Raw genomic sequence first — 12,841 nt, 5'->3', positions numbered from 1 at the left:
ATGCTGATACTAGCATTTAGCTTCTGAACATCCACATGCTAGCATGCATGTGGATGTTCAGAAGGTGATATTATACCTGAGTCTGATGGGAACATCAATAATTCATATTAAACAGAAAGAAAGATTTGATTTTATAGTCCACTCCAGTACTTGATATATTTCACTGAATAACTTAAAGATAAAAGTGAGGAGTCCGCAGGATTCGTCCTCTGATGGGAATCCGTACAATATTTGTCGAGACAAAAGACACAGGCAGAGACACTTTGCTAGACCTGTGACCTCCTCGTACTTGATCATAGAGCAAGGTTGCACGCTATTCACTCTTCTGGGCTGACATACAACATATATTGGTGCACCAATGTCTCAGTTTTTCATTTGAAACACATTTCCATATCAAATGTGAACGCGGTGTCAATTCACTTTCATCTTTTTTTAGCTCCCTCTTAAATGAAAACAACCATAACTTAATTATTCTGCAGCATCATAAGTCTACAAAGTGAATACCATACCTGCTCCACTTTGATGTCAAAGTCTCCAAAGACCTTCTTTCCACGAAACACTTTGGCCCTGGAAGAGAAGAGAAGACATTAAGTTGGCCGTTGTCTACTCAATGCTGCCCTCTAGTGGACACAACGCACCCTGTGGAACAAATGAGGGAGAAAATGGATGCTTCCTTTAACCCTTTTTCATGGCCAAACTTTCTCAGCTATAGAACAATGTTTACTCTAATTAGCTCTTTGAACACTGTGTGGACGTACAACAACTGCAGGTAATATCATCTCAATGGCAGCGAACATCAAACACAGATTAGAAATCCACTGCAATATTAAATGTCGTCTTGACATTTGAATGATGAATGTATCCAATACCAGCGTTGTCTAATGTTGATTTAGTATCTTGGATGCCACTTGCTCAAGAGTGATGTAGAATTACACCCACACACACACACACACACACACACACACACACACACACACACACACACACACACCGAGCAAACTGACAATGTCAGTGTTGTACTCTCAAGAGGACATCCTGTACACACACACACACATATATATATATATATATATTTGTAAGTATATATTTATATATATGTCTATATATATGTCCCCCCACCCCTTTTGTGAATCTCACAGAACCCCCCACCCCTTTTTTGAATCTCATTGATATATATATATATATATATATATATATATATATATATATAAAATAAAATTATTATATTTAAAGGATAATGAAAAAACAGGGTTGTTATATTTTGTTTGACTGTAAAAATACTTTACACTGAATAATTGGAGTAACGCATGAGCAAGAACATCTGATGTGGTGACGTCATCAGGTCAGTTGCTGTTCCAATCACAAAGACCGTCCTCCGTCCTCCCGTCCCTTGGAGTCTGGACTCCCAAGACCAAACTTCAAAAGTACACAAGTCTGTACTCAGGTACTTGGAATTGATAAACGGCTATTGTGTGGTTTCAGGCTGCCCACTGACATCATCGAAGGTGAGCGTGTCTCCCTGATCCAATCCCTGGTTTTCTGTTTTTTTGAACAGACACATCATCGGGTGAGATTTTCACCTGACATTATTGATAGAGGTTAACAGACACAAACAAAGGCCTCCTTCTTCTTCTCTTCCTCCGCCACACGCTCACAATTTGAACTTGCCAGGTCTTTCTAGCCGGCTCGGATCCAACTCACCACCAGGCGGGGAACATTGTATGTGTTTATGAATGTATGCATGTATATTGGGCTGTCAATCGATTTAAAAAAATTAACTAATTAATCGCACATTTTGAAATTCATTAATCGCGATTAAAAGTTATTTTTTCTTCTTTTTAAAGACACATCTTCACACAGAGCTGTGTTTTCAAAGAGGCTCCTACCTATAAAGTGCCAGCGAGGTATTTAATATTGTGGATGATGAATTGTTTCTTCAGTGAAACATCCAGATTAGTAAATAAAAAGAAGTATATTTGAGACCCCATTGGTCCTGTCATCTTTAACATTGGACAACAGCAGAACCAGTGGCCTTGGTAAACTGACTGATATTCAAATATGTCACGTTCACCCTCTGGAGTCTGGGGACATTTTCTCCATTTTACAAAAAAATGTAAATTCACCTTTTAAAGGCTTTTGCATATGACACATACCCCCCACGTGTTATACATCAACAATTCCAGAACAATCTCAGCTCTCTATATCAGGGCTATTCAACTTCAGTAGCAAGTGGGCCAAATAAGAAAATCACAGGGGGTGTGAGGGCCGCACAGAATATTGATGAGTTGTTGACGGGGGGGGTGCTAGTGAGAGGCGCGCGAGCCGAGAAGGATTGTTGACGGGGGGGGGGGTGCTAGTGAGAGGCGCGCGCGAGCCGAGAAGGATTGTTGACGGGGGGACGGACGGGGGGTGCTAGTGAGAGTCGCGCGGGCCAGAGTTAAACTCAAGCGGGCCGCATGCGGCCCGCGGGCCGCTAGTTGAAGAGGCCTGCTCTATATAATGAAGCACAGTTGTCCTCGTGCCGTGTTCTCTGGTTCTCTGACTGACAGGTTGCTAATGAGCCTTACCTGTGAGGTGGGAGGTCCTTTGTGATTTTCTGAGTGTTCATTGGTTGTTTTTTTCGCAAAATGTTGACAGACAAACGGATTGATAAATCACGTTGAAGAACCCGACATGTCGCCTCGCCGTTCCTCTGTGTATCAGAGGGGGAGACGGGAGGAAGGAGCGCAGGAGGAAACCCGACTGATTCATCCACGAGTTTAAACTGATTTCTGCTCCTTATTTTCGCGGAGAAATAATTGTTTTTAAAACGGAAACAGTGTAAAACCGCACTGCCGCGGTTTGACACTCAGAGGAGTGTAAAAACTTCAACGAACACCGGAAGTAAACAAAGTTGCGTTAAAATATTTTAGTGCGTTAACGCGGCCAAATTAATCGCATAGATTAAGGCGTTAACGCTGACAGCCCTAATGTATATATATATATATGTATACATATATGTATGTTTGTATATATACATATAAGTATATATGTACATACATATATTATATATATATATATATATATTGTAGTGACCCTGGGTCAGGAACGCTACGAGGCGTAGATGGTTTATAGGGTGTTTATTCAGGGAACATAGAACAGGCTACTGTTGGCCATAGCCTACGCCAAAACGACAGCAAAACGCCGTGAAAGCCTCCCAACCAGCTTCACGTCTGCTCCGGGTCATAGCTCTGCTCCGAACGAGTCGTAACACAACACAACAACATCACTCGCTCTCCAATCACAGACACGCCTCACAGCTACCAGCTCATGAGACGTTCACTTACATCCTGAACATAACATTTATAACATAACATTTCCCTCAGTCCGTTACACTACCCTCCCCCCACAAAGTCCCTCGCCCCCGAGGGGGCAAACAAAGTCGGCGCTGGGGAGAAGGAAAAGGGGTTGAGGGGACGCTGGGACCAAGGGCAGGGGATGGGAAGGGAGGGGCGGGGCCAGGGACACTAAGAGTCTGTGAAGGGGCGGGCGAAAGGCTGGGCCCATTGGGAAGGGTTTGGGGGGTAGTCTGGGCTGAGTCCAGGGTTCCCCGTGCCCCAGGCTCTTGTCCTGGTGGGGTGAATGTGCCCCGGTAGGGGGCCAGCCTGTCTCTATGCAGAGCGGCTTTCCTTCCTCGTGGTGGCAGTTGGACCCTGTACACCACCTCTCCAAGTCTCTCCAGGACTCGGCAGGGCCCCACCCACTCACTATCGAGCTTTGGGCACCTGCCCTTCTTCCTCTGAGGGCTATACACCCAGACCAGCTCTCCGACTTCAAAATGTCATCCTCTGACGTGCACATCGTAGTTCCTCTTTTGCCTTACGCCCGCACTGCGCATCTGGTTCCTGGCAAACTCGTGGGCCGACTCCAAGCGGTCCTGGAGTTTCCGAGCATAGTCGAGCCCCGGGGGACCCGCAGGGGCGTCGGGAGGTTTCCCCATCATCATCTCCCCTGGCGTCCGGATTTCTCTGCCGAGCATGAGAAGGGCAGGAGAGCAGGAAGTGGAGTCCTGCAACGCAGACCTGTAAGCCATCAGCACAAGAGGCACGTGGTCGTCCCAGTCGCATTGATGTTTAGCTGCCACTATGGCCAGCTGTTGTGCCAGCGTGCGGTTGAATCTCTCGACCAGCCCATCGCTCTGTGGATGGAGGGGTGTTGTGCGGGTCTTGTGGGGTCCCAGTTTGTCACACATGGCGGCGAAGACACGGGACTCAAAGTTTATGCCCTGATCTGTGTGGATGACTTCAGGGGCCCCAAATCTGCTGAACATTCCCCCCACCAGAGCATCCACAATCGTCTCCGCCTCCTGGTTCGGCATGCAGTAAGCTTCGGGCCACTTAGTAAAATAGTCCATGGCAGTGAGGATGTAACGGTTGCCCCTCTCTGAGTGAGGAAACGGTCCAAGAACATCAATCCCCACCCTCTCCATGGGACACCCAGCCGGAAACTGCTGGAGCTGGGCATGAGATCTGTCTGCAGGGCCTTTCTTCGCTGTGCAGCTGTCGCAGCGGCGGCAGTAGTCCTCCACATCCCGCCTATGTTGGCCCCAGTAGAACCCCTGGCGGAGGCGACGGAGGGTCTTCGTAACGCCGAAGTGACCAGATCCCGGAGCTCCATGCATTGCCCGGAGCACTGTCTCTCTCAGAGCCCTGGGCACCACCACTTGCCACTGTGTCTCTCCAGTCGCCGGCTCTTTCCACCCCCTCTGCAGTACACCATCACGCAGTCGCAGGGCTTGAAAAATTGACCAGAGTCCCTTTGTGGCTCGAGAACACATGGTAACCTCTCCCCAAGGTGGTCGCTGTTGGGATCCCACCCAAGCGAGCACTGGCCTTATGTCGACATCCTCTTCCTGTTTGCACCCCCACTCTGCTGCGTCCACAGCTGTCAGTCCATGGCCTGCTGGCGTGCCCACCGGTCCCACGGCAGCACATTTCACATCAGGTTGCAGCCGCTCTTCTTCCTGCGCCTCTTTTCTCACAGTAGTTGCAGCCATCAGCGCTGCAAGGCCGGCGTGAAAGCGCATCAGCATTTCCGTGGCGTGCCCCCGGTCTGTGGACCACAGTGAAATCATACGCCTGGAGCTCCTCAATCCAGCGTGCCAGCTGGCCTTCTGGCTCCTTAAAAGACATGAGCCACTGTAAGGCAGAGTGGTCGGTCCGGACTGTGAAGTGGAGGCCCCCAAGGTAATATCTGAAATGTCGGATGGCACAAACCATAGCAAGCAGCTCCCGTCTCGTGACACAGTAGCGGCGTTCAGCCTTGTTAAACTGTCTGCTGTGATACGCCACCACTCTCTCTCCTTCAGGAGTCACTTGGGCCAGCACAGCACCTGCGCCTGCATTACTGGCGTCCGTGTCGAGGATAAAAGGCAGGGTGGGGTCAGGCGGTGAGAGGACTGGGGCCTCCACAAGGGCTCTCTGCAGTGAAGTGAAAGCTGCATGGCACTCCTCTGTCCAATCAAACACCACCCCTTTTTGCAGTAGGCGGAACAGTGGTACAGCTATGCAGGAAAATACCCTCACAAACTTTCTATAGTAGGAGGCCAGGCCCAGGAAGCTTTTCAGGTCCTGCACAGTGTTGGGGGTAGGCCAATCCTTCACCGTCTGCACTTTATCATCCATGGTGCCGACACCGCCGCCCCCAAGCTTGTGCCCCAGAAATGTGACCTCCCGTTGCATGAAGGAGCATTTCTGTAGGTGCAGCTTTAGACCTGCTGCTGCCACTCTCTCCAGCACCCGCCTCAGGGCCTCGAGAGCCACCTGGAAGGAGTCACCATGCACCAGTATGTCGTCCAGGTACACAACACACTCCTGCCGAGGGATACCAGCAAGTACCCTGTCCATTAGCCTCTCGAACGTGGCAGGAGCATTGCAGAGGCCAAACGGAAGGACTTTAAACTGCCACAAGCCCCCATTTGTGATGAAGGCAGTTTTGGCCCTAGCTTCAGGGCTGAGAGGGACCTGCCAATACCCGCTCCGCAGGTCCAAAGAGGAGTACCAGGCTGACCCTGCCACCGTGTCGAGGGCCCCGTCGATGCATGGAAGGGGGCAGGAGTCCTTTTTTGTCACTTTGTTGAGGGGCCTAAAGTCCACACAGAAACGCCACGCCTCCTTCTGCTTTTTGGGGACCATGACGATCGCCGAGGCCCAGGGGCTGGTGGAAGGCTCGATGATTCCCGCTGGCTGCATCTCTTGCAGGGCTTTGTCTGCCGCAGCCTGCCTGGCCAGTGGGAGGCGTCGAGGTCTCATCCTAATCGGCCGTGCATCTCCTGTTTCGATGTAATGCTGGATGAGATCTGTGCGGCCCACATCGTCCTCCGACATTGAAAAACAGTCCTTGAACTCAAGAAGCAGCTGCCACAACAGATCTTGTTCGCTAGGAGTCAGACCACCACAGTTTGCCTGCCAGACCTCCCGCACTGCCAAGACTCTTTCACTGTCGTCAGGTGGAGAGGCGTTTGTCACCTGTGTGTGTGGACTTGTAGCTGGCCGGACAGAGGCTGGGGGTGGGTGCAACTCAGCAGCTGGCAGGGTGGAGGGCAGTGTGGATAGCTCATTTGAAGGGATGCAGCTAGGGGCAGCATAATTTGTTGTCTCAGCCGTCAGTGTGGCAACGGTGTGGGTCGCAACACAGCCAGGCTGGGGTGGCTGGCACCACATCTGGATGACATGACCATCAGGGAACGTGAGAGTTCCTCTCTTTGTGTTGATGACACAGTCCAATGCCCCGAGAACATCCAGTCCCAGTATACAGTCCTCCAGGTTAGCAACCCACACCGGGCAGCGGATAGACTTTTTCCCCAGGCCCAGAGTCACTATTGCTTCCCCAACCATGGGAGTTCGCTCCCCAGTAACTGACTGCAGTTTCACTATAGTGGGAAAAATATCAGTTCCATTTGTCACCACATCGGGCCTCACCAGGGTTGCTGACGCACCTGTGTCTACCAGTGCAGAGCAGCATGTCCCTCCAATGGTGAGCATTGCATACCAACAGTCTCCTATCCATGTTCGACCCAGCACCACGAGTCGCTCTAGCTGACCATCAAAATCCTCCGGTGGTCTGGTTGCCCCTATTTGGTCGGACGGTTGCGTAGCTTCGTTAATTAGAGGGGGCTGGGACAGAGTGCCAGGGGTCCGCATCGTCCCGATTATGCGGTCCCCGGCTCGTTTCCCTTGTTCGCGGTGGAACGGGGGCAGTGTCGGACCAGGTGGCCAGGCTGGCCACACCCCCAGCAGACTCTTGGTCGTGGCTTGTCTTGCCTCTCATCTCTCAAAGTGGCAGCCCTCACTAGCTGGGTTAGCTCCCCCACCCAGGCAGGCTGCGCCAACTCCCTCTCCGTCTCACAAGCAGCGCTCCCTTTTGGTGCTTTTTCAACCACTTTACCCATGGCGCCAGCACACAGCATCTCTCTCTCCGTTGCTGACTCCAAAGCCTCCTGGAGCGACCCAGGGTGAGCGAGGAGTGTCTGGATGCGCAGGTCAGCTGGCAGCAGGGCCTGGAGGAAATGGTCCCGAGCTAGCTCACTCTGGATGGACGGGGGCATGTGGGAGTAGGTGCGGTGAACAAGCCCCTCAATGTCATTAGCGAGCTCCCTCAGCGGCTCCTCTGGCCGTCGCTGTCTGCTGCATAGTTCAGAGCGGAGCAGGCTAGTGGCAGAGCATTGTCCAAATCGTCACTTGAGAGCCCCAATTAGTGCATCATAATGACTCCTATCATCAGGACTCAGCAGCAGCAGGCTTGATAAAGCATCACCCGTGAGGCACATCGCTAACTGGAGAGCTTTTACTTCAGTGGACCATTTACTGGCATGGGCTAATAGTTCAAATTGTGCATGAAAAGCTTCCCAGTTGGATTTACCGTCATATCTGGGGGTCTTTATTGTGGACGGAATAGCTTCTCTCCGTGTCTCAGTGGGCTCAGTCATGTCCCTTCCTGCGGCCGCAGTTATTCCTCTACGGCCGCCATTTCCCTCACCGGCGCGGCCCGAGTGGCCAAAGCCAGCCTCCGCAGCCATCCTAGCGGTCATTTCTTTTACCCGCTCTCGGTGCTCCGTCGTCTGCCAGGCCTCGGCTGCGCCGTCCCATTCTCGTTCGTCACTTTCTCCTTCCCGTTTAATCCTGAGACGGCTCCCCGACGTCATGTTTCTCACCGTTGACGAGCGTTAGCCACTTAGCTTCTCTGCTGCTAACTTGCGTGGCGATGTTGATGATAGCGAAAGTTTTACTTCTGACACCAAATGTAGCGACCCTGGGTCAGGAACGCTACGAGGCGTAGATGGTTTATAGGGTGTTTATTCAGGGAACATAGAACAGGCTACTGTTGGCCGTAGCCTACGCCAAAACGACAGCAAAACGCCGTGAAAACCTCCCAACCAGCTTCACGTCTGCTCCGGGTCATAGCTCTGCTCCGAACGAGTCGTAACACAACACCACACAACAACATCACTCGCTCTCCAATCACAGACACGCCTCACAGCTACCAGCTCATGAGACGTTCACTAACATCCTGAACATAACATTTATAACATAACATTTCCCTCAGTCCGTTACAATATATTAGGGCTGGGCAACGATTACAATTTTTAATCGCGATTAATCGCATGATTTCCCTGATTAATCACGATTAATCGCATTTGTATACGCAAAATCCAATAATTAATTCAAAAGTAGTGTATAGCGCACTTCTATTTTAAATGTTCTGCCATATGAATGAAAGTGCCATAACATTTGTTGTCCCTGTTAGAGTGAGACACCAGAAAACACTTTCAGTGCAGTTTATCAATTCCTAGAACTTGACACTTATTTTAAATGTACTGCCAAATGAACTAAAGTGCCAATAAAATCTGTCAGGACATTGTCAAACGCCTGTTATGCAGAGACACTGTGACAGAACGCTGGAAGCTGTGCGCGAAGCAGGGGACATGATCAAAAGGCAGTTGTCTCGCAGCAGCGATTATATTTCATGCACTATCTGTGCTAAGTGTGGTGACTTTATTTGACACATTCCACTGCTGTGCAACTTCAGTAAAGTGTCCCGCGCATGTTTCAGCATAATGTCTCTCCTCTGTTTTCATCAGTCAGGGCATGTGAATGCAGCGCCCACTTCTCATCAATATAATGCACAGTAACTCCGAGGTAATTGTGGTTACCGAGTGATGTCCAGTAGTCCCCAGTGAGAGCAACAGCGGGTGCACGTTGTAAAGCTGTCGCTTTTGCAGTCCTCTCCTTTTCATACAACTCGTGTATTCTCCGTGTGATGGTGTGTCTTGAAGGCGTCTCATACCTGCCGTCATTTGTTGAGAGTCTCAAAATGTTTCTCAGACCGACGTCTTCCACAATACTAATCGGCCTGCAAGTCTGTAGCTATCCACTTCGCTATGGCATTGGTTAGCTTCTCTTGCCTTGGTTTATCTATACTTTTTGGGGCGGCTGTAGCTCAGTGGGGTAAGAGGGCCGTCCTGCAACCGCAAGGTTGTGGGTTCGATCCCCGCTCTCCCCATTAGTTGCAAGTTGAAGTGTCCTTGAGCAAGGCACTGAACCCCCAGTTGCTTCCTGGGCACTTCACCGCAGCCCACTGCTCCTTAATAACTAAGGATGGGTTAAATGCAGAGAACTAATTTCCCCTTGGGGATTAATAAATGTGTATATTTATTTATTTATTTTATTTTATTTATTTTATACTCCTCCCTGCAGCTAGCGTAGTCTGCCGAAGCCTCGCTCCACTGTGTGTTTGGTTGTATGATTCGCTGGCATCAACGGTGTGTTGAGCATTTAAATGATATTTAAGACTGGAAGTACTCCGGTGATAAGACAATTCATCTTGGCAGTGGTTACATATGACTTTGTTTCTGTCAACTCCGCCGTCTTTAAAAACTTTAAAATGAAAATGGCCATTTAAAATCTCCGTACTCTTCTCCATGTTTGTTAAACCGCGAATGACTTTCTTTTCCGGTTCCGCAGCAATCAGTAGCAGACTTTTACAAAATAAAAGCCTGTGAGCAACAAACTTTTACAATAATAAAATAAATAATAAAACCTGCGTTAACGCGCGATAAAATAATTGTCTGCGTTAATTAATTGATGCGTTCCATGTTGCCTGCCACGCTGGACCCATGGCAATTTGCATATCGTCAAAACAGATCCACCGACGACGCAATTGCCATGGCACTTCACACCGCCCTTTCTCACCTGGAGGGGAGGAACTGTTGTGTGCGAATGCTGGTTGTGGACTACAGCTCAGCGTTCAACACTATTGTTCCCGCCAAGCTCGACACCAAGCTCAGAGGTCTAGGCCTGCACTCTACCATGTGCAGATGGATACTGGACTTCCTGTCGGGCTGCCGCCAGGTGGTGAGGATGGGCAGTACCACCTCAGAGCCGCTGACCCTCAACACGGGAGCCCCTCAGGGATGCGTGTTGAGCCCTCCTCTACTCCTGTACACCCACGACTGCACGGCCATGCACAGCTCCAACGTCATCATCAAGTTTGCTGACGACACAACAGTGTTGGGGCTGATCACCGGCGACGACGAGACAGCCTACAGGGAGGAGGTTGGATCACTGGTACAGTGGTGCCAGGAGAACAGCCTCGTCCTCAACGTCAAGAAGACCAAGGAGCTGATCGTGGACTACAGGAAGCGGAGAGGAGAGCACACCCCCATCTCCATAGACGGAGTTGCAGTAGAGAGGGTCAGCAGCTTCAAGTTCCTCGGCGTGCACATCTCCGAGGACCTCACATGGACCACGCACACCACTCACGTGGTGAAAAGGGCCCAACAACGCCTGTATTTCCTTAGGCGACTGAGGAAATTCAACATGGCCCCCCGCATCCTCAGAACATTCTACACCAGTACCATCGAGAGTGTTCTGACAGGTTGCATCACCGTCTGGTACGGGAACTGCACCGCCCTGGAGCGTAGGGCACTACAGAGGGTGGTGCGGTCGGCACAGTACATCGTTGGAGGTGAGCTTCCTCCAACCAGGACATATACACCAAGCGGTGCGTGGCCAGGGCCAAACGGATGATGAAAGACAATAACCACCCGGCCACAAACTGTTCACCCTTCTACCGTCAGGCAGGCGATACCGCAGTATCAAGTGCCGCACAAACAGACTGAGGGACAGCTTCTTCAGTCAGGCCATCAGGCTGCTGAACAAGGACTGAGACCCTCATTAACACTATACACCAGAACATATTCTGTGAATATCTATGGCCATGGTGTATATTTTATTACATTGTTTATATATATATATATTGTATATATATATTGTATGTATATACATATATATATATATATTGTCTCAAAAAAGTGTATATTTTATTACATTGTTTTATATATATATATTGTCATGATGTATATTCTATTACATTGTTTTATATATATATTGTTAATACTTTCTTCTTTTTGTGTGTGGATATTGTATAGTTTATTCTCATTCTTATTCTTTTTTTAGTCTGCTACTGCTGTCGGGTGTTTTGCACATAAGAATTTCACAAACCGATTATACTTGTATAAAAGGGGATGTGACAATAAAAAAACTTGAAACTTGAAACTTAACATGCCCAGCCCTAATATATATAATATATACATTCATATATATACATACATTTATATAGATACATACATATACAAAAACACACACACACACACATAGAGCTACCAGATGGAGAGCAGACAGACAAAGACAGACCGACAGGGAGAATCAAGCAGAGAGGCACAGGCTGCCAGCCAACACACAAAACGCTCAGGACGCCTCATTTTACACAATACTGAAACTGGATCGCCAATGGTTTGCAGTGCAGTCACCATCCCATACACTCACGCTAAATAAAGCAATAACCATTAGCCAAGGTTATATGTTTCTGAAGTCCTCGCTGATAATAAAGACAGAGATAACATTACAGCGCCTGACCTTCTAGAATCTTTCTTTCACTTGTCTTTAGGTTTTTGTTCATGTTCCGGTCCGGCTACATTGTATAATAGTTAATGAGATGTAATGTCTTCTTCAACAGGTCCCCAAACCCTCCATGGATCCTCCTTCAAATCCTGTTTCCCCTCCAAACAGTATGCCAGTATATGCACCTCTTTATGTACCATAATATGACGTTAAATCAAGTTCCATGTGCCCTCATGATCCCTGTCTCTGTCATCCGTAATACATACATGCAAGATTCCTTCTATGGCACCACACAGGACCTTGTGTGGAGCAGCACAGAGGCATCTGGCTCATGTGTGGTTCATTAGGACCAGACCATCTGTGAGAGAAACACTGTGAGGGTATGATTCCACCATCAATAGCCACGCCAGCAACATTTATGAACTTAAAAGAACAGATATATTTATTTATTCTGTCCTGCTGAAAGGTGCAATTCTGTTAATGTCTGTGTGTGTTTTTTTCTCAGAATGGGCAGCTGCTGGAACAGACTGCAACGTTGCCATGATGAAGCCCAACCATTTTTATGAAAAACAAACAGCACACACTAAAACACATCATACTCTCTGACTGACAGAACGCCATTATTCTCTGCAGCTTTAATTGAAAAGCTACTTTGCAGTGATTCAGAGGAATGCATTTTAAAGTCTCGAATCACATTGCCACGTTGCTCATCATTCAGCATATGTTTAATATATGCAAATGCACAATGCAAAATAGTACACAAAGACATGGGATGTTATCCGAGTGCAGTAATGGACAATTATCATGAGGCTGCTGACGTAGCCTCCTTTATTACATTCCATTAGGCAGCATAATGCAGCTGCCGCATGGCACAACACACAATGTGCAAACATAACTTCAAA

At 48.7% G+C, this 12,841-nt stretch overlaps 1 protein-coding gene across 2 annotated transcripts in view; it reads right to left on the bottom strand.

Annotated features, from left to right (window-relative positions):
• syn2b (synapsin IIb) overlaps window positions 1-12,841 on the bottom strand; it is a 96,558-nt gene that overhangs the window by 38,276 nt on the left and 45,441 nt on the right. For both annotated transcript variants that reach the window (XM_056436880.1, XM_056436881.1), the window contains exon 2: window positions 510-567. In XM_056436880.1, the coding sequence (XP_056292855.1) occupies window positions 510-567 (58 nt within the window). The remainder of the gene's footprint in view (window positions 1-509; window positions 568-12,841) is intronic.

Source organism: Pseudoliparis swirei, chromosome 18 (genome assembly GCF_029220125.1).
Source record: "Pseudoliparis swirei isolate HS2019 ecotype Mariana Trench chromosome 18, NWPU_hadal_v1, whole genome shotgun sequence".
Lineage (NCBI taxonomy): Eukaryota > Metazoa > Chordata > Actinopteri > Perciformes > Liparidae > Pseudoliparis > Pseudoliparis swirei.
This window is presented reverse-complemented; position numbering and strand designations above follow the sequence as displayed.